Raw genomic sequence first — 25,533 nt, forward strand, 5'->3', positions numbered from 1 at the left:
GGTATATACCTAGTAATGGGATGGCTGGGTCAAATGGTATTTGTATCTCCAACTTTTGAAGGAATCGCCATACTGCTTTCCACAATGGTTGTACCTGTCCTCTTATTTTTGAGTTGTAAAAGTTCGTTACGTATTTTAAATACTAGATCCTCACCAGATAGATCATTTGCAAATTATTTTATCCCTTTCTCACTTTTTTGATAGGATCCTTTGAACAACAAAAGTTTTTAATTTTAGTGAAGTACAATTTATCTATTTTTCCTTTGGTTGTACTTTTGGTATCATATCCAAGAATACGTTGCCTAATTCAAGGTTATAAAGATTTATACCTATGTTGTTTATTCTAAGAGTTTTACTGTTTTAAGACCTCTTACATTTAGATCTGTGTTCTATTTTTATTTTTTGTATATGGTGTTAGATAAAGGTCCAACTTCACTCTCTTGCTTGTGGATATCCACTTATCCAAGACCATTTGTTGAAAAGACTGATCTTTTCCCCCAATGAATTGTTTTGGCACTCTTGTTGAAAACCAATTTCTGGATTCTCAATTCTATTACAGTGATCACATCTATTCTTACGCAGTACAGTATTGGTTTTTTAAAATTCCACATTAGAGTGAAAAGGCAATGGACTTGAATTAAAATAAAAATCAAGTCATAGCTCTGCCTGTTACTTGTAGGTCAGTTTTGCTAATACTCATTTTACTAATACTCTCATAGAACTACTGAGAATTAAACAATGTGAAATTACCTTAAAAGCAAAATTTGTCTATGTATGTATAAAAAGTTATACATTTAAGTTTTTATACATATGTATTTACATACATACATATATTTATTGATTTAACTGAAACTTATATACTATTTTGACAGCCAGGAATTAAAAAAAAAAAGTAACTGTGTTTCTGAGAAACAATGCTAGTACGTAGTAGGCCCTCCTCAGTAAGTATTTATGATTGAAATTAATCATTTTCCAACTGTTTTGTATTTTTTTATTCATTTTCTATGAATGTTAATATTATAAGAAAATAATTTATAAATTTAAAAGCATCATACTTCAGATTCTTTAGCAATTATCTTCTTGAAAACAGTAAATTTCCCTTGTTATGTCTACATTTTTAATATTACTATCCAATATAAGCCAATTAAGAAGGTTCTTACCATATCACATCTAATCAGGGAAGGAAAGTTAAGAAATTATTCAAGTCAATGGGAATTCTATAAAATGTAATAACTTGGTTTCTTTAGCTGCTAGTATCTACAGTTACACTTGTTAATTAGTTCCTCTGAGGTAAAAAACCAACCAAACAACAACATGGTTCATCCATGTTGTAAGCATGTCAGTATGTCATTTCTTTTTATTGGTGAATTATCAGGTTAGTGTTCTCACTCTATGTTGAATCAGATTCATTCTAAAAAATGAAAAAAAAAAAAAAATTTCTTCTGCTTTTAAGGTCAATATTTGTTCAGAGGAAAAAGCTATCACCTCGCAACCAGGAATATAAAAACAATTTATTTAACAAAGTTTTACTCCAACAAATTTCAAAGGTGAAACCTTTCTACTGTTTTTTAACAGCTTTATTGAGGTATAATTACCTACTATAAAATTCACCCAATTTTAAGTGTTCAATTCAATGATTTTTAGTACATTTACAAAATTGTGCTACATCTCTACCATCCAGTTTTAAAACATCTCCATCACCCCAAAAAAATCCCTGGGTGCCCATTTGCAGTTAATTTCCAGTCCACTTCCCAATCACTGATCTATCTTCTGGGCATTCTATATAAATGGAATGATTCAATACGTGGCCTTTTACATCTAGCTTCACTGACTTAGCATGTTTTTGAGGTTCATGCTGTAGCATATGAGTAGTTTGCTTTTTTTCATTGCTAAGCAGTATTCCAAGCTTGCTTTCTTTTTTAATTTTAAGCCCAGTATAAAATGACCCACAAACATCTGTATCCTCTTCTGCAAAGTCAAAAAAGATGAGTTGCCAAAAAATCTACTCTTTCTATAGTCCCCATTACTGCCACTATCTTTCTAACATGCAAATCTGATTATTTTCTCATCTACTACAAGTTCTTCAGTGGCTTCTGTCATCATATCTAAGGCAAAGCTCCTTGGCAGAGTCTACACAGTGGGTCATGCCAACCCGTTCAGTGTCATTTCCTGCTGCTTTTTCTTGAGCACTTTACCAACTATTAATTCTGAGGTATATACTTCCATGTTCTCTATGAGCTTTATGCCTTTTCACTCATCCACTTTGTAAACCAATTCAAGACATCATTTCCCAGCAGCAGCTCCAGCCTCATTTTCTCAATACCATTTCATTCATTTATGCTTTTATCATTTTACTTCCCAAACAATGCCTTAACTCTGTTTACCCACCTTTCTTACGAAACTAATGATCCCAGTAGCTAACCTAGTATTCTTAACATCACTAGTGTTCAGTAAGTACTTTGTTCAATCAAATGGAATACATTCTATTAGCGTTCTTCTTATGCTTACTTCATAAAAGATAACTGCATGGCTAAAGTCTATTCTAAAACTGATGGTGAAAAAGACCTAACAGAAGTAGTATTTACATAACTTCAAGCTCTAGGGCAGTGCTCTGCAAAATAGGGTATGCACCAGGTGTCAACAAACTATGGCCCACTAGCCAAATCCAGGCACTGCTTGGTTTTCTAAATAAAATTTTTTGGAACACAGACATTCACCTAGTATACTGTCTATTACCTGCTTTTGCCCTATAATGGTAAAGTCAAGTAGTTCCAGAGACCATCTGAGCTGAAAAGCCTAAAGCATTTACTATCTGACCCCTTTAAAAAAAAAAAAAAAAAAGTATGCCAACCCTTGGTATACATCATGACCCAGGGTATTGGGGGGGGGGGGACATCAGAAGTTCCTTCACAGAGGTTTTTTTAATCCTATCTTTAAAATTTCCATTTTTGTATATGTTTTCTAAAAAGGAACATATTAATAGAGCTGTAATGTATATACTTTCTAAATTAAAAAAACATAGATACAAAGAGGAGTGTGTACGTTCTAGATTTTTTTCACTAATGCAGGTAATTCAATCAAAAATAAACTAGTCAGTCTTAGAACAAATTTTAGAGCTCACTTGAAAATTCAGCAATAAAGATACTACAGAACAACCACGTTCCATAAGGGTTTCAAACTACAGAGAAAGAGGCCTAGAATTAAACTTTTTCCATGGGGCTAAAACACTGTTATTCAAATCAGGCACATAATATCAATATTCTTCAAGTTGAATGCAATAAAATATGAGCTACATAAATCCAAAATGCTTCAAAGATGGCTATGTTTTAGAAAATATTTTTAATGATAGACAAACAAAATACAAACTTGTCTTCCCAACTCCTGAAACCCAATTATCTGATAAATAATTGGTATATGATAAATATACAAACTAAGAGAATACCTCACTAGCCAAATTTAATTATAAAAAAAATAAAAATCTATCTCTACTTAACAACTATTATCATACTTCAGAACTATATTAGTTTTAACCATTGTGTACGTTAGTATGATAGTAAGGCTGTTTTCGTTTAAGACAAGAGGTGCTAATCTAGGGCTCTGAAGAGCACCCCCCTCCCCTCATTAAAAAGATCTTAAGTTTAGGAGGGTGATTTCTAATAACTCAAAAGTTGGGTCTGATCATCAATAAATCTAGAAACTCGACATTAATTTACCAATTTAACCTGGATTATCAGGTTAGTGTTCTCACTCTATGTTGAATCAGATTCTCCGACAAATAGTCACAGCCCCCAGAGAGAACTACACTCTACTCTGCTCACCTTTAAGGCTTTTTCTGAGGCCTTCCGAGATGACTAGCATCAGACTTTTGAGGAAGGCTAGCCATTAGACAAGGCATTTCCCCACGATCTGACTGCTTGAAGTGACATCCAGGATCAGGTCGATCCTGTATCCAGGAATCATGACCCTCCCTGAGGCACCAGTCATCATGAGACAGTCAGTGCACTTTAGCACTTCTTGAAAACCACTGGGCTGCTCCTTTAGCTGAAAGGAAAAAAAACATCAAAACTACAACAAACAAAACAAAGGGGGGAGGGGAATCAGTAATTCAACCTGAAAAGACAGAACGTGGGGAAATATATACCAAGATAGCCTTGTCTAGATAAAAATATAGCCTTGCCTTGATGTAAAGGCCACAGTTTCAACATTGTTTCAGTCACTGCATAAAATTTATTTCTAACGTACAAATCTAAAATATTTAAAATCTAGTCTATAAAGTCTAAAGAGAACAGCTGAAGGGTAAAGTTAAATAACTATTTAGGTGAATGCAGCTAACTCAATATAATCAAGTACTTAAAAAAGACTAGCAGCCCAAGGCTTCTGTGAGTGTGCCCCGTCAGATATCCCAATACTCAACATATGCATTCTCTCAAATCTCAAATCTAACTTAGAGAAGCATAAAATACACTGAAAAGGCTAAGGATAACAGAAAACTGCCAATGCCATTGTTAAAGTTTGATAACCAATCCACTGCTATTCTTAAATAAGATGCAGAACATAGGAAAACGAATTACACTTGCATCCCCTAACTGACCCGACACCTGCACAAGGTGCACCACACATACACAATGCTCTTATCCTAACATCCTCATGAATTTCAATGTTGAAATTTGCTTGAAATAAGCAATTTTAAATGATCACATCATGTCCATAAGGGAAAAAAAAAAGGAAAAAGCTTATAATAATAGGATTATCTAAGGTGTATTTATTTCATCTTCTTCAAAATAAAAAATCTATTTATAGGAATCCAGAGATAAAATTCTGCTCATTTCTCTTATTTTCAAATATATAATACCTTTTTTCCTAAGACATAAAACTTAAGGCAAGAAGAAGTTTTTGAGGTTATCATTTTTTAAGAATTGGCTCACAGCTCCTTTAAAACATTCTTATCCTAAAGATAATGAGTACTTTGTCTATCACACACAATTACTTTACATTCTTTCTCTCACTTATCTTATATCCCAAGTTAGTTAACACCACCACCACCCTCACAGGTGTCATAGTATAATAATACTATTGCAGTGTTTTTAAAATTTGTTTGAAAATATGATTAAAACTATGGAATTCTCTCCCTAAAAAAGTGTGTATACAAGCATACAGACAGTATCTAAATATAATTTCAGGGAATTTAGCAACAGAGACCCACCACTGGCTTAGTTTTGGCACTCCCCATGTTTCCCTGGGTTGTGACTATAGTCCGCTAATTCTTCCAATTTTACCATCCTTCAATCTATCCTCTTTTATTTTGATGATGAAATGCATTTACTAAAATGCAAATCTGATCAGGTCATTTACCTGCTTAAACTCTTCAATATCTCCTGTAAAATGGAATGGAGGGGGTATCTGACCTCCTCTAACTTCACAAGGGAGAAAGAAAATCAAAACCACAGTTCAAAGCAGCTCCTATGGGGTGGAGGTTAGACTTATCTCCATCCTCCAATATTTTCACCAATTTTGATACCAACATCCCTCTCATGGTACTCTCTACTCCTCTGCTGGGTTCAGTAATTCATTTCAATGGCCACACAGAAATCACAGACAATACTCATAATTATGGGGTTTATTAGGGAAGTAACAGGCTATAATTCAGTACCAGAAATGACTCAAGATTCAGTTCTTTGGTCAGGGCAGCCTCTTCTCAGTCTTACCCTCAGGCAGGCTTCTCCTTGGCCCTAAGCCTCTTGACCCTCAGCCTCTTAGCCCTCTACCTCTCAGGTCTCTAGGGCTGGCCCAGCCTCTGTGCTGCTCAGGCAAGAGGTACAAAGTTCTTTGCCCAGAGGTATCTTACTCTACCAATAAGCCTTCTGCCAGAAGGTGCTCAGCTTTCTTGCTCCACAAGCCAAGAAGCCTGCTGTACCATCTCCTGCCAGTCTCCTGGTTCTGCTGCCCTATTTCTCACCATCTCTGGTGGTACAGCTCTCTGTCTTCTGGGTATAAGAGGTTCTCAATGCAGGGATCATGGATCCAAAGGACATGCTCCGCTGCCACCTATTACTCTTGGTAGTGGTCCCTGCTCCCTATGCTCTAAGATTGCCTCTCTTTTAAGCCTAGCAGGATGGCAAAACTGACAATCCATCCCCTCACTAGCATTCCATACATTTGCATGCTCTCACCCTTACAAGTGTGCCATGCACCTTATTTGAATGAGCAACAAGCTATCTAACCCCCTTGTTGTTGTTATGTGCCGTCGAGTCAGCCCCGACTCATAGCGACCCCTCCTCGGGTTTCCGAGGCAGTATCACTACGGAAGTAGGATTGCCCAACCTTCCTTCCAAGGAGTGGCTGGTGGGTTTGAACCGCCAGCCTTCTTGTTAGCAGTCAAGTGCTTTAGCCACTATGCTACCAGAGCTCCTTCTAACCCCCTTGCTGTTGTTGTTGTTTGCCATCGAGTCGGCCCCGACTCACAGCGACCCCTCCTTGGGTTTCTGAGGCAGTATCGCTACGGAAGTAGGAATGCCCAACCTTCCTTCCGAGGAGTGGCTGGTGGTCTAACCCCCTTAGTGGGCTATAAATACCTTAACTGTATAGTCCAACCCAATCTTTTGGTGGGAGTTACATGACTATGCTAGAAAGGCCATATAAAAGCAACCCATAGCACTGTAGGCCATCCTGGTTTTTTTTTTTGCCATCGTTCTTTCATACTTGAAGAGTAACATCCCCCTTCCGATCATTTACCAGTCCTAAACCGTCATTAACAATTTGTCTTTTCACTAGAGCAAAGAGTCTTCAGGGTGAGATCATCCAAGCACCAGCTATTCAGGTCTGCTGCAGGTATCCATCTGATCCAGTCAGGTTCTCCAAAAGTCATCTCAGCTTCACCTTTTCTGGTGTCTGATAAAATTTAACTGAGAGAAAATTATTCCCTTGCTCTGAGCCTCACAAGGTATCTGCATAGCAAAACCTTTAAGAGACTTTAGATTTGACCACCATACTCCAGTCCAGCAACTGCAGTGCAGTGAATTACTTAAAATGGCCCTTCTAGGCATAGTCTTTGTAACACCCACCAAGTCAAACCAAAAAAACCAAACTCACTACTGTTGAGTTGGATCTGACTCACAGTGACCCCTCCTTGGGCTTCCAAGGCAGTATCACTACGGAAGTAGACTGCTCAACCTTCCTTCTGAGGAGTAGCTGGTGAGTTCCAACTGCCAGCCTGTTGGTTAGCAGTCAAGTGCTCTTAGGCACTAAGCCACAAGAGCTCCTTAAATGACTGGGTGGGACTTTGCAAATGAAGTACTTATGACCCACCAAGGAAATAAGGTGCATGGCATCCTTGTAGGGGTGGCATCATGCAAATAAGGTATATAGAACCCTATGTAACACTGGAGATGGCAAGAGACAATAAGAATCAGTGGCAGAGAAACAGCAGAAGCAATAGAAGCAAAAGAACCAGGAGACCAGCAAGAGATGGCACAGTGGGCTTCCTGGCCCATGAAGTGAGGAAGTGGAGCACTTTTGGGCAGGAGACTTGCTGGTGGAGTGCAGTACTTCCAGACACATAATGACAGAGCTAAAGAGCTTTGTTAACACTTATTCAAGCAGAATTATGCTGGACAATGAATAAAGCTGGACAATGAATAAGGAAGACCGAAGAAGAGTTGATGCTTTTGAGTTGTGGTGCTGGCGAAGAATGCTGAAAGTACCATGGACTGCTAAAAGAGCTAACAGATCTGTCCTGGAGGAAGTGCAGCCAAGATGCTCCTTGGAAGCGAGAATGACCAGATTTTGTCTCACCTACTTTGATCATGTTGTCAGAGGAGACCATTCCCTGGAGAAGGATGTCATGATTGGTAAGGTGAAGGGTCGACGAAAGAGGGGAAGGCCTTTGATGAGATAGATTGACATGGTGGCTGCGACAATGGGTTCAAGTATTGCAAGGATCATGGAACTGGAGCAGGATCGGGTGCTATTTCGTTCTGCTGTGTATGAGGTCTCTATGAGTCGGAAACGACTCAACAGTACCCAACAACAACAACAACTACATTCAAGCAGAGCAGAGACTGAGGGGTCACAGGCTGAGACAGGCTGAGAACCAGAGAGAGGCATGCCTACAGCCATGGCGAAGACACTGTCCTGACTGAAAATTATACCCCGAGTTATTTCTGAACCTGTTACTTCCCTAATAAACCCATTATCATGAGTATTGTCTGAATATGAATTCTATGCAACATTTGTAACAAATTATCAAATCCAGTAGAGAAACACTGTGTACCATGAGAAGGATAGTTGGTATCAGTATTTGGAAAAAGGTTGGAGAGAGTAGGTATGTCTGACCTTTGCTTCACAGAAATCAGCCTTCAGCTGATACTGATGCTCTCTCCCTCTCATGAAGGTCAGACACCTCTACATCATTTTTACATCTCCTCCATAAATGTTAACAGAACTACCCAGTTTTCTTAGGGCATCTGGCCTATGCCTACACTTCAAGCAGCCACTCCTCTTCCCTACAATTTGCATACTCCAGTCACATAATTTCTACTCTCCCCATATACTGCTTTTTATGCTTTCAAACTTTCATACACACTGTTCTCTCTTTCTAAAATGTTATGCATTAATTCCCTGCTCATCCTTTAAAACTTAACTCCTTACTTTATGTTCTTTCAGAACCTTCTGTTTACTTCTATCATGAGATTACCTCAATGTATTACAACTGCTTATTATTTACTTGCCTGCTTCAAGACAGTACTTTTCTAGGGGCAATACCAAAACCTGTTGCTATATAGTCAATTCTGACTATAACGACCTTATAGAACCCAGAGAAACCCCATAGGGTTTCCAAGGCTGTCACCTTTACAGCCCATGGAGCAGCTGAGTGCTTAACCATGAACTATGAGGGCTTCTTCTAGGGTCAATTAAAAGAAAAAATGAAAATTTCCTGCCATCAAGTCTATTCCAACTCATAGTGACCCCTACTGGGTTTCCGAGGCAGTTTGAACCGCCAACCTTCTGCTTAGCAGCCAAGTGCCTTAAGCACTGTGCCCTGTTTAATTCTATCATCATTTCCCTATTACCCAGAAGAAAATGCAGTAAAACCTGCAAAAGCTGGAACCTGGTAAGGCAGAAACCTGTCTGAGAAAGGAAATTCAAGTATTCTTCCACCAAAACAAGTGATAGGAAAGTATTAAGACTGTACCCTATCAAAGGCAGATAACTTGTGAGATCCAGAAAAACAAGGCAGTCCCATCAAGTTCTGGCTCGCACAGATTTCATTATGAAGGATGCTTTTTCTCCTTTAATTTTTATTGTGATTTGGGTGGAAGTTTACAGCGTAAATTCATTTCCCATACAGCAGTTCATATACTTTGTCTCATTACATTGACTGCAATTTCCCACAACGCAACAGCTTTCTTCCTACTTCCTCCCCATGGTCACCTCTTCCCTGTGTCCTTCTCTCCCATGCACTCCCGCCCCCACCCCCCAGCCATCTCTCTGTGTATACACAGCTCTGTGAAGGACACTTTTCAAATAATACAGATTCCCAGATCCCTGCTCAGAGCAACGAAATTACAATTTCCAAAATTAGAGCCAAGACATGTATATTTAAAAAAGCAACATAGGTGATATTGATGCAGCCACATGAAAGCTACTGTTCTAAATATCACCGTAGTTTATATATGGAAGAGCTAGCATCAGAGAGTAATAGAAATATTTCTAAATGAAATTTTCCTTACATGTGTAGAGTCTATTATTGTTTATTCATTGTGATAGGATAATAAATACAAAATGAAGTTGCTTTACCCTCTGAATAAAAACTATTTTGATATTTCCTACCACAAAATTCTACATTGCAGATTAACTTGATTACCGTAGCTTCACTGAAGAGTTGTTGTTAGGTGCAGTTCAGCTGGCTCTTATTAAAGAGTTGTTGTTATGTGCCTTGAGTAGTACCCGACTCATAGCCACCCCCTCCGGTTTCTGAGGCGGTATTACTACGGAAGTAGACTGCCTTCCTTCTGAGGAGTGGCTGGTGGGTTTGAACCACTAGCCTTCTGGTTAGCAGTCAAGTGCCTCAGGCACTACGCTATGAGAGCTCCTCATTAAAGAATAGTTAGTCAATATTTCTTTTTAATTACTCTATTATTAGGAGCTCTGGTGGTGTAGTACCTAAGGCATTTAACTGCTAACCAGAAGGCAGGCAGTTCAAACCCACCAGCTACTCCTCGGAAGGAAAGTTAAGCAAACTTCTGTAGCAATACCACCTCAGAAACCTAAGGAGGGATTGCTATGAGTCAGAAATGACTCAACAGCAGTGAGTTTGGTTTTTTTTGGTTTTGTGTACACCTGAAAACATTTCTAAGAGCTTTTTTTACCATATAACAACACAAAAAGGTATATCTAATAAGAGTAATACAAATATAAACTGCTGAAAATTCACTGCAAATATTAGATTTAAGTATTTCTATTTCTTTTAATTATGTATTTTAATAATTACATATATCCCAACAAACTAAAAACTGTAGATGTACACATTTCTACGGCACATCAGAAGTAATAAATCCAGAGGCTGAGAAAACAGAGTCAAAAATAAGTAGAAAAAGAATAAAAATGCTCTATATCCAACAGTCTTACTCAATGTTCTTGGGAAGTTGAACTGGTAGCAACGAACATATACAGTAATAACTATAGTAATGTTGTATAAGTATTTAGAACATCTGAATCACAAATCAGTTACCGAAAAGCTAATCTTGACATTGCTACTGAGCCTCTACAGTATCAATATGAAGAGGCAGGACTACAAGAAAAACCAACTCAGACATACATTTAAACACAGATCCGTTTGACACATTCTATCATACTACACTATGGAAGCATTCTGCATGATGCCTTGCAAGTCTTTTGAAAAAAGAGAAAAGTTTCCCACTGACACAAGTATAATAGATTTTTGACAATTTTTTGTACATATTTTTAGTGATTTTAATGAAATAAAACATTTTACTTTGAGAGGAAAGGAAGATATGGTTGTGGTTTCCAAGTCATTTCAGATACTAGAAACAGATTTCAAAACATTTTGCACTTTTTATCAGTACAACTCACTTAGAGTTAAATGCAAACTATATCAATAGATCCTTACCAGTTAAGATAAAACCATTGACACAGCCCAGAATGATGCAGAAATATCACTGTGCATCCTAATCCACACCTCAAAGACTGATGGGATTTTTGTATCAGTTTTTAAGAACTGTTAAGCTGAAAGATAAGACCTCAAGCTATAGCCATTTTCATCCACAGCTGAAATTACTCAGATACTCTCTTGCTGTAAGCCAGTATCCTTATTGAACTGTTCTAAGAAGTCATAAAACCATATGTAGTTTAGAGACTGGTGAAACCCTTAAAACTATGGCTCCAAATCACCCATTGAGCCTGGAATTGGACACTCCCACAGCTTAACTCTCAGCCATAATGGGGAGCTCTGGTGGTGTAGTGCTGAAGGCATCTGAGTGCTAACCAGAAGCCTGGCAGTTCAAACCCACCTGCCATTCCTTGGAAGGAAGACTGGGCAATCTATTTCCATAGTGATATTGTTTTAGAAACCCAAGGAGGGGTCACCATGAGTCAGATCCGACTCAATGACAATGAGTTTGGTTTTTGGTTTTTAAGAGGTGAACATCTACACCAGGGAGATGCACGCCTTGGATATCAGAAGGACAGCATTTGCAAAGGGAGAAAGGTAGGGAGACAGAAATGCCTAGGCAAGAAGGACACAAGGAAAGGATAACCAGAGGGAGGAAGTGGGAGGGGAGCTGTTACACTGTGTCACAAAACAAAATGTACATGAACTATGGAATGTAAAACATATCTGCTTTGTAAAATTTCACCCAAAATAACAAAAAGCTAAAAAAAGAAAAAAGAAAAGAACTAGATGTAGTTAATTAAATTGGGAAAGCTAATAGAAACTAGCAAAACTGCTAATGTCCACAGCCAACAGTTGTTTTTTTTCTTTTCTATAAAAATCTTCTCTAAATTGTTAGCCTCCAAAGCAATTATAATATTGATGAAAAGACACAGAAGTGAGCAACCATCTAAGGTGCAACTACTGGTCTTCACTATCCAGAGCAAAGAGTAAAGACTATCATGCAAACAATTAGTCAAAGAACTAATAGACCGTGTGAACTCCAGTTTCCACAATCCTGAGACCAGAACTAGATGGTGCCCAGCTATGGCTTTGAAAAGAATCACAGTAGGATGTCCGAGGTAGAGTGGGAAAACAGTGTGGAACAAAACTCAAAATTGTAAAAAAGACCAGGCTTATTGGTCTGATACAGATTGGTGGAACCTCCCAAGACTATGGCCCTTATACACTCTTCAAGCCTGGAACCAAACACATCCCCATGGCTCAACTTCCAACCAACAACAGGCCTTTAAGGTGAACAGTAACACCAGGGAGGTACACACTCCTTAGAACAGCCAACCATATGAGATCAGAAGTGCAGCATTTGTCCAGGGATAAAGCTCAGAAGGCAGGAAGGGATAGGAAAGAAGGACAAACGGAAAGACTAAACACGGGGAGGAAGTGGAAAGAGTGCTGTTACATTGTGGGGATTGCAATCAATCTCATGAAATAAAATGCGTATGAATTGTTAAATGGAAAACCAATTTGCTCTGTAAACCTTTACCCAAATCACAATAAAAAGTTTAAAAATAGTAATAATTGTTTTTAAAAAAAAAATGCAAAAGGATCCTTCAGCATATAGAAATCTCAGTATCTGAAAGATAATACAGGTAGTCCCCAGATTGCAAACAAGTTCTATTCCTAAATCAGTCTTTATATGTAAATCAGAATAATTAGGTACAGTTAGTCAAATGTTTATTTGACAAATGTTTGTTTGACAAACACTATTAGTCAAATGTTTATCTTAGTATATAGTATATAATGTACCTTCGTATGTATAAAAAACATTTCAAAAACACTTCCAAATATACTAAAACATCTATAATGCAGTAACAATAATGTTATTTGGATGTGCTTCACAACACAGCTCCTATGTGTTATAACAAATCATCGTATGCACCTTGAATTTTTAATATACTAGGCTTTACAGGGGTTGGTTTGTAATATGGGTTGTACGTACGTTGAACTTCATAACCTTGGGACTGACTGTACTACTATTAGCACTTTCAAGGAAGAGAAAAATAACTGCTACACTATCCTGGAATGTCATTCATCACCAAGAAGGCACTGGCAGGATTTGTCCTGGGCTGCTTTATTGAGCAATATAGTTAGCCATGTGTTCCTGGAATCAGTACAAAATAGTTTTCCATTGCAAGTAGTAACTAGAGAAGATCTTTGCAGAGAAGGAAAACTAGAAAAAAAAAATTTCAGTAATTCCATTATTTGTTAATTCTACCAAAGTAGTTGATATATTAGTAAGTCGAAAAGAATAGTACGATGAATACTTGACCACAGGTATGTTTATCGACATTAAAGATTACTACTATGGGATAAAGTAGTATAAATTTCTTGTGTGTGAAGAATACAAAGTCTCATGTAACTCATTCCTCACAAATGTAAATATTGGAAACAACCAGTTTTATCAAATAGCTCCATTAAAAAATTAAAAGCAAAAAACATACACTTCCAATCCAAGCAGTCATCAAAAGCCTTGGACATGGTTATCCAAAAATCTATGATACCTCAGACAATGGCCTGGACTTTAACAAATGAGGCTAAAGAAGATAACGTCACAAATTACTGTAAAATGAACATACAGCTCAAGATTTTCACCTATGATGCAAATCTGTTACAGAGTACATTAATATTCCTATATTCTTTAGATAAACAAGTTAAAAAAAAAAAAAAAAACTGGGACAGTTCTATGCAGTCCTACAGGATCACTATGAGTCTGAATAGACTTACTGGCAGTGGGTTTAGTTATTAAAAAAAAAAAAAAAAAAACTGGGTTATTTTGGCTTATTCATCTCACCCATGTCAAGACACAAAATGTCACAAAGTTTTTCCATTAACTATTTTCTAGGCTCAAAACAACTTCATATCAGACTTCTTTCATAAAGCTCATAGATGTGAACTATTAGCCACACCATGTAACAAAATATCCACAAGATCCCTGATTCTCATCAATCAAAGTTGAAATTACAACTATAAAAATTCACATTACACAAGATTTAACATGAGTTCAAAATAGATAATATTAACTCACCCTCTTTAATGTTCCCATATACTTAGTTTGTATCTGTATTTTATTATTGCATAAGACTAATAGCTGATTTCCCCCATAAGACTGTGTGTGGACATAAAAACCAGAAATCCATCTTATTCATCTTTGTTATCCTCATTGCCCAGACCGCATTGGTCACAACAGTCATTTGTGAAAGACTGTATGAATAAGAACGAAATATCTATGTCACTACAATACATATAGCTGAAGCAGACAAACAAGAAATCCGAAAATAGTAAATTTTAAGAACACACAAAAACATAAAATCAATGAGAGGCATTAGTATATCAGGAAAAAAGCACTGGTCTAAAGGAGCTGGAATGTCTTTAGAATTTAGATAAATTCTTATCTATAGTTTGGTAATAAAAAATGTTTGGGTTTTTTTTTGTTATTGTTGTTACCTCTCAGGATCTCAATTTCCTCATCTGTAAAACAAGGTAAGACTGAATGAACTCTAGATTTCCTCATATGCTATGACGATAATTTTAAAGCAGCAGAAATACTTACTTCTAAAAAGTAGCATTAGAACAGATATAACTAGTATACTATGATAGCTAATACGACTCTTGAGCAAAGGATACCATACATGTGGAAAGTGCAATTCCATAAATAGTAACAGATCACATAAACAGTAACCACATCCAACTAAGAATTACACACACACTCCTAATGTAGAAATTGCTGATACAATCATTCATTCAATAAATTCAAAAAAAAAAATCAACTTTTTCCAAAGGTAAATGTGAGAAATTTTAAGAAAAAGAAATATAAAGACAAAATTATGTCTGTTATTCTCTAGTAGAAATTACAACATAGATCATATTTTAGCATATATGAACACATGTGCACATGCACACACACATACACAAAAAGCAAAACAAAAAGCATCTTTATGCTTCACATAATTTAATTTTTCAGGCACAGTAACACCAGTATTTCACATTTTGGCAGAAAATAAGCTTCAATAATATGTGCATCTATACAACAATACACGGAGCTCTGGTGGTGTAGTGCCTAAGGCATTTGACTGCTAACCAGCTGACGGTTCAAACCCACCAGCCACTCCTTAGAAGGACGGTTGGGCAATCTACTTCCGTAGTGATACCACCTCGGAAACCCAAGGAGGGGTCGCTATGTCGCTACGAGTGGGATCCGACTCCACGGCAGTGAGTTACGGGTTTTGGTTTGGTATACAACAATACATACATTATCTGTCCCACAAGCTAAGTCTTGTTAGATCACTAAAATCCAAACATTTTACAAAGGATCAAAGATATTCCTGAACTTGAAAACCAAAACAAATCATAGACCTATGTTCCAACTTCATAACTAAAATAACCTTTGCCTTAAAACAACTGAACCTTCCACCTCAGATAAGAAGTAGCAGTAGTAAACAATTTTGAGCTGGGTAACTACTAGATTCAAAACAGTAATGTCTATAATCAACTTTTTTTTTTTTTTAATAGAATCTGTGCTCTCAGTACTACGGCTACATACTGTAGAAGATGCAAGAGAAATGAAAGTAAGACCCTTGCCCACAGGAAAATCTTCCTAACCTTACTCTAAAGTAATTTCTGGTTATACACAGTCACATTTCTCAAATCCCTTTCCAAGGAAGGACCTAGATAGAAGGAAAGGAGCAATTCTAATAACCCATATCTATTTCAAGGTGTTTTTAAAAGCTACAGAAGGTCTCACAAAACATATATTACAAACAATACAGACTCACATATATGGGAACAAAATATATTGTATCCCAAAGGCGATTCCTACAAAAGCAGTAAGGCAGATCACCTTGAATGCATTATTTTGCATGTAGGAACCCAGCCTAAAAAGGTCCAAAAACCTGTTAAACTGTGGCTACAGAGCATTCCAAGGCTATTAATTACATACAGAATATGAATTATTTAATTATGAACTATAATTTATGTCCATATTATATAATCTGTAATTATATCCTAAATTCCCTTTAATATCAATTGTTCAAACAAAACAATTCTAGCTCTCTTTCCCCAAAATCAAGATCAGGCAGTCAAAATTCTTCACTATGTTCTTTTTCTTTACAACCTACCAAGCACTTTCACATATATTTCCTTTCAGACTTGCAACACCTTTTGAAGTAATAAAGCAAGAATAATCATCTTTATTCCATCAATAAGGATACAGAGTTAGGAAGGTTAGATGACCCATGCAAAGTTAATGGTTAGAAAGTAGTTGAGTCAAGACTACAACCAATGTCCCGACTCCATGTCCAACTGGAATTTCACAATGTCACACAATGAAAATACTGCTAAAGATACTTTTCCTGCTTAATCAAACTCTTCGTAAATGTAAGAGAAATTAAAATTAAGATTCTAAAGCAAATGCAAAGAGCAAAGAATAGTCTAAATAATCTTCTAAATCAACCTATTTTGGAAAATGTTCAAGAGCAGTTCAAATATTATAGGAAAAACACCTTATTTTTTTTAAAATCTATTGCATTCACCCTACAAAACTATGCAAAGTTAACTCTCCACAAGGCATGCTGGTAGACAATGGATGATGTTAGCTACAAAGTAGTTACACTGTATTCAACTTGGACAGAATGAAATGTTCAAAATCTCCACTTTCCCTAATCTTAAATTCCCCCTGACTTTGCTGTTTTCTAGTCTAGTAGCCTTTACAGTGGAGTGCACATAACAATCCTCTCAAATACGGAAAAAATTTGTTAGAAGACTGTTTCCTTTTTTTTTTTTTAATGTGAAAATAAGATATCAATTTTACTAATGATTATTATACAAACATATGCTGTCACCTTTATTTACATGAATGTATAAATACACATATACTTGGGATGAGAGGGATGCTCAAAATCTTTCCACAGAAGGGATTCTTACTCAAGAACATTTAGAGACCATACTTCTACAAACAAATCATCTGGACGGGCCCTAGGAGACAGACCTAAATTGCATCAAAAAAATCAAGATAATCTATTTAAGATGTTCTATATCCTTACAGTGCATATATAAATAAAGACTTCAACTGCATTTGCATAATCAATGCTGTTATAAGCAAAACTTACCTCATCCTGGACTCCACTGGTAGTAGTCAACTTGCTCCCATCAGTAATTGTAATAATTATTGCTGGCTCCAAGAAAAAAGGGTTTCTTCCCTAAAGTCAAAAAACACATTTGATTGTATTAAAAGTTTATACTCCTACAATTTTTTTGAGTAAAAAGTCAATTCTCAGAATAGGGTATCTTCTATTTTATAGTATAATATATACACAGTATATACCTGCTGTGGTGGTGCAGTGCCTAAGGCATTTGACTACTAACCAGAAGGTTGCCAATTCAAACCGACCAGCCACTATGCAGAAGGAATCAACTCAATGACAGTGGGTTTGGTTTGGTTATATACCTGTTTGCACATTTAATGCTTATAAGGATACAGAAACTAAAACAGTAATTAACCTTCAAAGTATGGAATTAGGTAGAGAAAAAGGTGAAATGTATAACCTCTTTATACATGTGTTTTTAATTTTATGATTGTTATCTGCCATCGAGTCGGACCCTACTCATAGTGACCCCTCCTTGGGTTTCCCAGGCAGTATCACTACAGAAGTAGATTGCCCCACCTTCCTTCCGAGGAGTGGCTGGTGGGTTTGAACCACCAGCCTTTTGGTTAGCAGTCAAGTGCCTTAGCCACTATGCTACCAGAGCTCCCATTTTATGATTAGCATTTATATTTCTGTAATTAAAAGTGACTGCTGAAAAAATGACTCTAGTACTTCAATTTTAGTAATTTGACATTTTTTAAGATGTAACAAACTAGAGCATTCTGAGAAAATGTTTTAAAGTGTAAGGCTGCATAGGTGAATACTGTCATAACTATGCCTGTAATTAAAGTGTTTAAACAAGTAACTAGGTAAATGTGTGCAAGTGCTGGCACCATGAAAAACAGCAGGCCTACTGGTGGCATAATGCCTAAGGCATTTGACTGCTAACCAGAAGGCTGGCAGTTCAAACCCACCAGCCACTCCTCGGCAGGAAGGGTGAACAGTCTACTTCCATAGTGATACTGCCTTGGAAACCCAAGGAGGGGTCACTATGAGTCAGATTCGACTCAACGGCAGTGCCTTGTGTTACTATGATGTTAGCAAAATGTAACAATTGTTCAACAAGAAAAATTAAAATTAAGGATGGTTACTTAACGCTGGGGAAGAGAAGGATTTAGTATTATATTTAGATGATTGCTACCTCCAAGAACACCAAAGTACATAGGAAATATTTCTTGAATGAATGGATTTACAAACATGTCACACAGGAATTCTGTGACTATAACCCAATCATCATAAAATGGGGGTATCTGTTAGATTAAACGTCTTGAGCAAGTCACACAGCTTGTCACTGTCACATTATTTTTCAAACCAATGCCCAGGAAATATGGTTCCAGAAGTTCCAGAAGAATGGGCCTCTGGGCAAAATAAAATTAAATGTATTGGATATAATTATAACCGTCTAGAAGAGTTCAAATGCATAACAGCATTCAAACATCACAAGAAGAAAACATGAATTAATTTACCCTCCCTTCCTGCTCTACAACATTCATGTTAAATGGAAAATATTCTTGGGCAACATTACACTATATTGGGTTGTTTACCTGCCCCCCCTCCCATGAATAATCAACTCTAATAATTACATGTCTCCTCATGGGCTGAAAAACAGGAAATGTTCATTCCCACCTCTGAGCAATGACTTGTTTTCACAAGTGTAATGCTTTTCCTTTTCCCTGTCCACAATCTATTCAATTTTAATAAATATAAATTTTTCTAAAATTTAAAGCCACTGAACAACCTAATTTCATTATATCTTAAATTCAGAAGCCCAAAAATTAATCATATTTATAATTATAAAGCAGTAATCTACTACATATTAAGACCCTTATGGATGATAATGTCCACCACAAAATTAATACATACATTCTTAAGAATTATAATGTCAAAACTCAAAGTGTACTGAAACTCAGCAAAAAGTTATTTGAGTTATTAATTTAAGCTAAATTCAGACACTAAAATCAAAGTTACTTTTTTCTACAGGACAAAACAAAGCTTTTAGTCGAAACACTACTCCTCCACAGCGGTTATGCCAAAAATTACTATAATAACCAGGCTCTTGATAGTAACAATAAAGCATGTATATCATCACATTTGATGCTCAATACATGGTAAGGTAAATGTTCAAGGTGATTAAAAGACATGACCCAGGGTCACCCAACTTGCAAAGTATCTTAGTAAGACTTTCCATATCTAAATCACATTGTCTTTCTGAAGTATCTAGAGGTCCTGTTAGTATCAACTAAATTCTCTTAGATACACAATTCTAAACCAACCTGGATTGTGCCATATTCACCCAAAAATGGATGGTATTATAATCAGGTCTTTTTCATTTTTTAATATATTCTATCTGTAGTAAAATTAACTGTGATAGGACTATTTCTTTAATTGGTTTCTTATTGCTGACTGCTTATCCATCAGTGTTTCTATATGTAAATGAATATGCCTTTCCCTAAGACAAACACAGTGAAATAAAACACAACATAACAATGTTTACTTTCAAAAAAGGATATATAACTTCAACCAATCTGTGAAGTATTTATATAAATACAAAATAAAACAGCACTGTTATTTAATGCTATTAAATCTCAGAAAACTGAAAGATAAAAGAAAATAATAAAGAAAAATATTACTATCCTTCTTGCACTCAATTAACTATATATGTAATTGTCTAACATCTCCTTCTGAGTTTAGTCAAGAATCACACTAAGAAAGCATTATTAGGTAGTATAAGCATTAGAAAAATGATAAATATAATTTATACACAGAAGAATGTTTTATTATTTCTCCAGGAAAAAACTTCTCCTATTTAAATGTTCCAAATTAACATACACTTAAACATGAATGTCTAAACCACAGCAGAAAGGCCTAAATGACCAGAAAGTGTTGCTTCAAGAAAGTTTTCTTATATACAATTTTGCTCTACTCCTCTCATCTTTTACAGTATACTTACTGTTGGCGACAGCATAATAAAAAACTGGCATGTTTGTCAATAGTTTGCCAGTATCTTAAAATAATTACTTTTTGTTTTCATACAGGATAACTGAACATTCAAAAGTCTCAATTACTTATGATTTAATCTCTATAATATAATATCATTAACTGGAAAATACCATGCTCTCTGGTGCCAAGCTTCTGCAATTTAATTCAGTAATTCTTGAAGCTTTATATTTTATATTTTTATTCTTAATAAGCATGTTTATGAACTCACTCCACTGGGGACTTTCTCTCAAAATTCACCTTGGTCATAAAGTAATGCATAGCCTTTACCACAATTATAAAGATCTTTGGTGGTACAATGGTTAAAGCATTTAGCTGCTCACCAAAAGGTCAGCAGCTCCAACTCCCCCAGCTGCTCCACAGGAGAACAATGAGGCAGTCTGCTTCTGTAAAGATTTACAGTCTTGGAAACCCTATGGGGGGCAATTCTACTCTGTCCTAAAGTAGAAACTGATTCAATGGCAGTGGTTGGGTTATCATAACTGTAAGATTTCAAAAACAAAAAAAAACACCTCTGCTATGACAAAGGCAGCCAGTAGAGGGACTACAAGTTAACTTTTGCACATTAACAGAATCAATCCTCTTGTTCTACTCTCAAGGAAGTGGTTCCTGACCCAAAGAAATCTAGACTTAAAACTAAAAACTATTATGCAGACAAAATATAATAGTCCACTTCAAGAAGTAAGTCTTGTAATTCCCTATTCCTATTTGTTGTCATTTAAAAATTATGATTTTAACATTGGTCAAAAGGCTCAAGAGTTTTGCCACAGGGAGGTAATAACTCACTGCCGTCCAGTCAGCTCCAACTCAGAGACCCCTCCTTGGGTTTCTGAGGCAGTATCACTACGGAAGTAGATTGCCCCATCTTCCTTCTGAGGAGTGGCTGGTGGGTTTGAACCACCAGCCTTCCGGTCAGCAGTCAAATGCCTTAGGCACTAAGCCACCAGAGTTCCTGTATGAACTAAAAAATTTCATTTCACTAAAAATTTCCTATTATAGTTTTATCAACAATTATTGCTATACTCAACAATCAAACCAAACTCACAGTTGATTCTGACTCATAGTGAACCCACTGAGTTTTGGAGGATGTAAATCTTTACAGATGTAGATTACCCCATCTTCCTTCCAAGGAGCAGCAGGTAGGTTTGAATTGCTGACCTTCTGGTTAAAAGGACAAATGCCTTATCCACTCCTCCATCAGAGCTCCTTAAATATTACCACAGTGTTAAATAATTAAAATATAAAATCTCAATAAAAAAATTTTAACCATTACAGTAACATTGTACCCATTAGAAATTATTTCTACAAAGAAAATGCTTTTGAAAACCAGAACAAGTTAATTTGCAAAGAAAGTCATTTTGAAAATGCAGTGTTAAGGTAACTTCTCCCAAATATAAACTAACATGATTCTCACAATCAAAATTCTGTTTTACTAAAGAAACTTAAATTGTGATGGGGCAAAAGGCAGGAGTTTTAATGTATCCTTGAACAGGTGGTAATCATTATCTACTGAAGCAAAAGCAGTAAAAATTTTAGTGGCTACATCCATTGTAGGATCAAAGGACTCCATTTTCCTACCAGTCCCACCATGCTCTACCATGTGTGCCAATCCTTTGAAAAATACATAAGGATAACAAGTGACTGCCCTACAGTTTTGTCCTGGTTTAAGGCAAAAATGTGCACCAAGGTTCAAGCTCTCCGGCTCTCCTTGACAGAATCTCCGGTTAATCCACACCTCTTACTGTCTAGCTGTTTTTGCTATATTACAGGAAAAATCAAAACCAAACCAGTTCCTGTCGAGGCAACTTGAACTCATGGGGACTCCATGTGTATTGTAATAGAACTGCTCCACAGCATTTTCAATGGCTTATTTTTCCAAAGTAGATAGCAAGGCCTTTTTTCTGAGGAAATCCCTGGTTAGACTCAAACCTCAAACCTTTTGGTTAGCAGCCAAGTGCATGAAACATTTGCACCACCCAGAGGCTAGGATGATTTCTATTCAAGGCAATGGCCAATAAAAATCAACAAATGAGATGTTAAGATAGATAATCCTAGGCCAAAGCATGGCACCAGGCAACAAAAGGCAAGTATTTTGAGAAATGGTTTATGCTTTTTTTCCAATCTAGTATTTCCTTTTCCAATAAATAACAGCAACAAGCAAAAATGTTACAAGATGGAAAGAATTACCTTAAGAGGTAAGTACTAAGTCACTAAAGATTCTCATGCATATACTGGACAAGTACTTTCCAAGATCACTGTTAACTGTGTTATGATTAAGTTGCTGGACTAGCAAGGTTTATTTATTTACAACTTTGTAGAATCTACCTAGCAAAAATATTAAAGAACTGAAGTCTGCATTATCTATCCTACTACTTCTCTCTACCATCACTGATAACAAAATGGTGACAATTTATGTTGCTGTGAAATATGAGAAATCATCTCATAATCATCTAGAAACTTTTTCTGATAGTCGGCTATGTAATCTGTGAAAGTTCAGTTTCTATAAAGCAAGTATTTACAAAAATATTAATATGAAACATAATATTCTTCCACTTTAAGCTTACTTTAAAAGAATCTTCCAAAGACTTATTAGACATAAAAACACTTAAAACTATACAGAAGTTTCTTTTAATATGTTGCAAAACAAGTCAACTAGAATAGCATTCTTTACATCACGATTGCTTAAATCTCAGACATTTACATACCACAACCACAATTTTTGCCAAGACTACTTATTACCTGTACTAATATTTATATATTTAATTTTTCCTTTAAATTACTTTCATTTTAGCTTCAAACTGTAGTGATAAGATCTATGAAATCAGTTTTGATATGTTAATTATATTTTTCTATCCAATAATTTATCATTACTGCTTAACTATTTTTTAGCATATGGAGGCTGTTTCATTATTTTGTAAGGATGAATACACACTGAGTTAATCACACATTCAAACAAAATATATTTAAATTGATAGGCTTACATTTAAGCCAATATTCCTTGGTCAAAATTATTAGAAGTTTTGTTTTGGAATTCAACAAGATTATTTTATAGTTAAGACGGCAAGTGGTATAACACAAATGAATCTTTTGATGTGAAAACTCTATAATGTTCATCTTAAGAAATCACTACTTTTGAAACAACATCTTTGATTATATACAAAAGATATCTGAAGAACACATTAGCAACTGATTAACCATGGTTGCCCCTGAAGAAAGGAAGTGAGCAACCGTGTAACTTTTACAATACTTGAATTTTTTTTAACCATGTATAATTTATTCACCGAGTCAGAATTGACTTGACGACAATGGGTTTGTTTGTTTTATTATTATTATTATTACCTGTTCAAAACAAACACTCTTTAAAATTAAAATGTGCTTAATATCCCAAAATAAGGCACTTTTAAAAACCTGATAGTGTATAAAAATCTGGTATGTTAGGATATATTCACGTCTATAACCATAAAAGCACAGGCTAAAATTCCACTTTAAAGGAAATATATTTTTAGTTTTAAGGAATTCCATTACACAATTGTGTACCAATAGGTTCCTTTATTCAACCATATTATTCTTTATATAAAAATATATAACAGGATTAAAAACATAATTTAAATTGAAAAAGACATAAATGCCAGATTAGTTTAAGAGGCCCTGATTTGAAGTAAAAAATGCAGATACTTCGTTTTCTAGGGAACTCAAATTTCAGGAAGAAAATTTTGTAGAAGGAATACTTAAATTTCTCCAGACCCATTCCTGAGTTTCTAGAAATTCATTCTTGCCAGATTCTGATTCAAACAATTTACTGATGCTTGTGTTAAGAACCTTACCAACTGTCTGTAGACTTTAAATTTTTGAAACAGATGACAAACAAAAATTAACCATATTTGGGCCTACCTTTAAAAAATACATATCTTTCCTAACTATAATACAAATCCATTAATGGTTTTACTTTAGTAATGCACTTCACCACAAACCAAATGCCACATATTGCTGTTACGTGTGACATGTTTTAGAATGTTAGTATTAAAATGCAAGATTTGAGAACCTGACAAAGTAACTCCTTTTTACATTAGGATTTCCATTCAATGTAATCTCACTTTGAATTAGATTTTACCCATCCCGGATTAGCAACAGAATTTATATATTACTCCTACTCTTTAACTCTTTCTATTACCTGATTTAGGCCAATCTTGTGTATGCAATCTCAGCTTTTCTTTCTAGTTCATTGATTTGAGAAATGGATTATATATTTGCACAAAATTAAAAATTTTACATCACTATTAACCAAATATATAAATGATCATGAACTACATACAACTCAAGCATTACCAGAGAGACATAATTTTGCTTATTTCTGATAATCCAAAAGTACTCTACTCTATATAGCTTGAGGACTGGATCTTTGTAATATCACCCACTGTAATGTTGGGCAATCCTACTTCCGTAGTGATACTGCCTTGAAAACCCAAGGAGGGGTCACTATGAGTCGGGGCTGACTCGACGGCATATAACAACAACAACAACAATGTGCAGCCAAACCTTCACAACACACTGCATAATCAGTTTTCTTCATTTACTACGATTTGAAATAATTGCTTTCAATTCTTTCAGAATAATTGTTTAGATGCCTCCAGTGTATTAAAAAAACCCAAATACTCAGAAGACTGTTGATGTTTCCTAATACCTAAGTCCACCAACTTTAAGACAAAGTTTTCCTCGAACATGCCAGCATCAATTCTGTCATTTACTAGTTACAAATTACATCACCTAATAATCTGTATTACACTGCTTTCTAACTCATACACTCAGAACTATTTTCATTATAAACTTTTGCAAATGAATATAACCCTTTCAAGGACTTTGACCATTAGTCCACCAGCTTATTTAAGCAAAACCAGGGGATACAAAATGTTGGAACGTCATACCTTTAACCAAAACCCACTGCAGCTGAGTCAATTCCTATTCATAGTGACCCCTTTTACGACAAGAACTTGCTCCTTAGGGTTTCCAAGGCTGTAAATCTTTATAAAACCAAACTGTCTCATCTTTCTCCTACAAAGCGGCCAGGGGCCTCAAGCCGGCAACCTTTGGGTTAACAACCAAATGCTTTAACCACTGTGCCACCAAACTCATTTTATACTCTAGCATAGTGCCTAAGGCATTTGACTGCTAACCAGAAAGCTGGCAGTTCAAGCCCACCAGCCACTCCTC

At 35.9% G+C, this 25,533-nt stretch overlaps 1 protein-coding gene across 1 annotated transcript in view; it reads right to left on the minus strand.

Annotated features, from left to right (window-relative positions):
- Positions 1-25,533, minus strand: part of INTS6 (integrator complex subunit 6) — a 124,102-nt gene that overhangs the window by 89,353 nt on the left and 9,216 nt on the right. Inside the window, exon 4 of the mRNA XM_007945226.2 lies at positions 17,293-17,382. Within this exon, the coding sequence (XP_007943417.1) occupies positions 17,293-17,382 (90 nt within the window). The remainder of the gene's footprint in view (positions 1-17,292; positions 17,383-25,533) is intronic.

Source organism: Orycteropus afer, unplaced genomic scaffold (genome assembly GCF_000298275.1).
Source record: "Orycteropus afer afer isolate SDZICR_OR568_19922 unplaced genomic scaffold, OryAfe1.0 scaffold00134, whole genome shotgun sequence".
NCBI lineage: Eukaryota > Metazoa > Chordata > Mammalia > Tubulidentata > Orycteropodidae > Orycteropus > Orycteropus afer.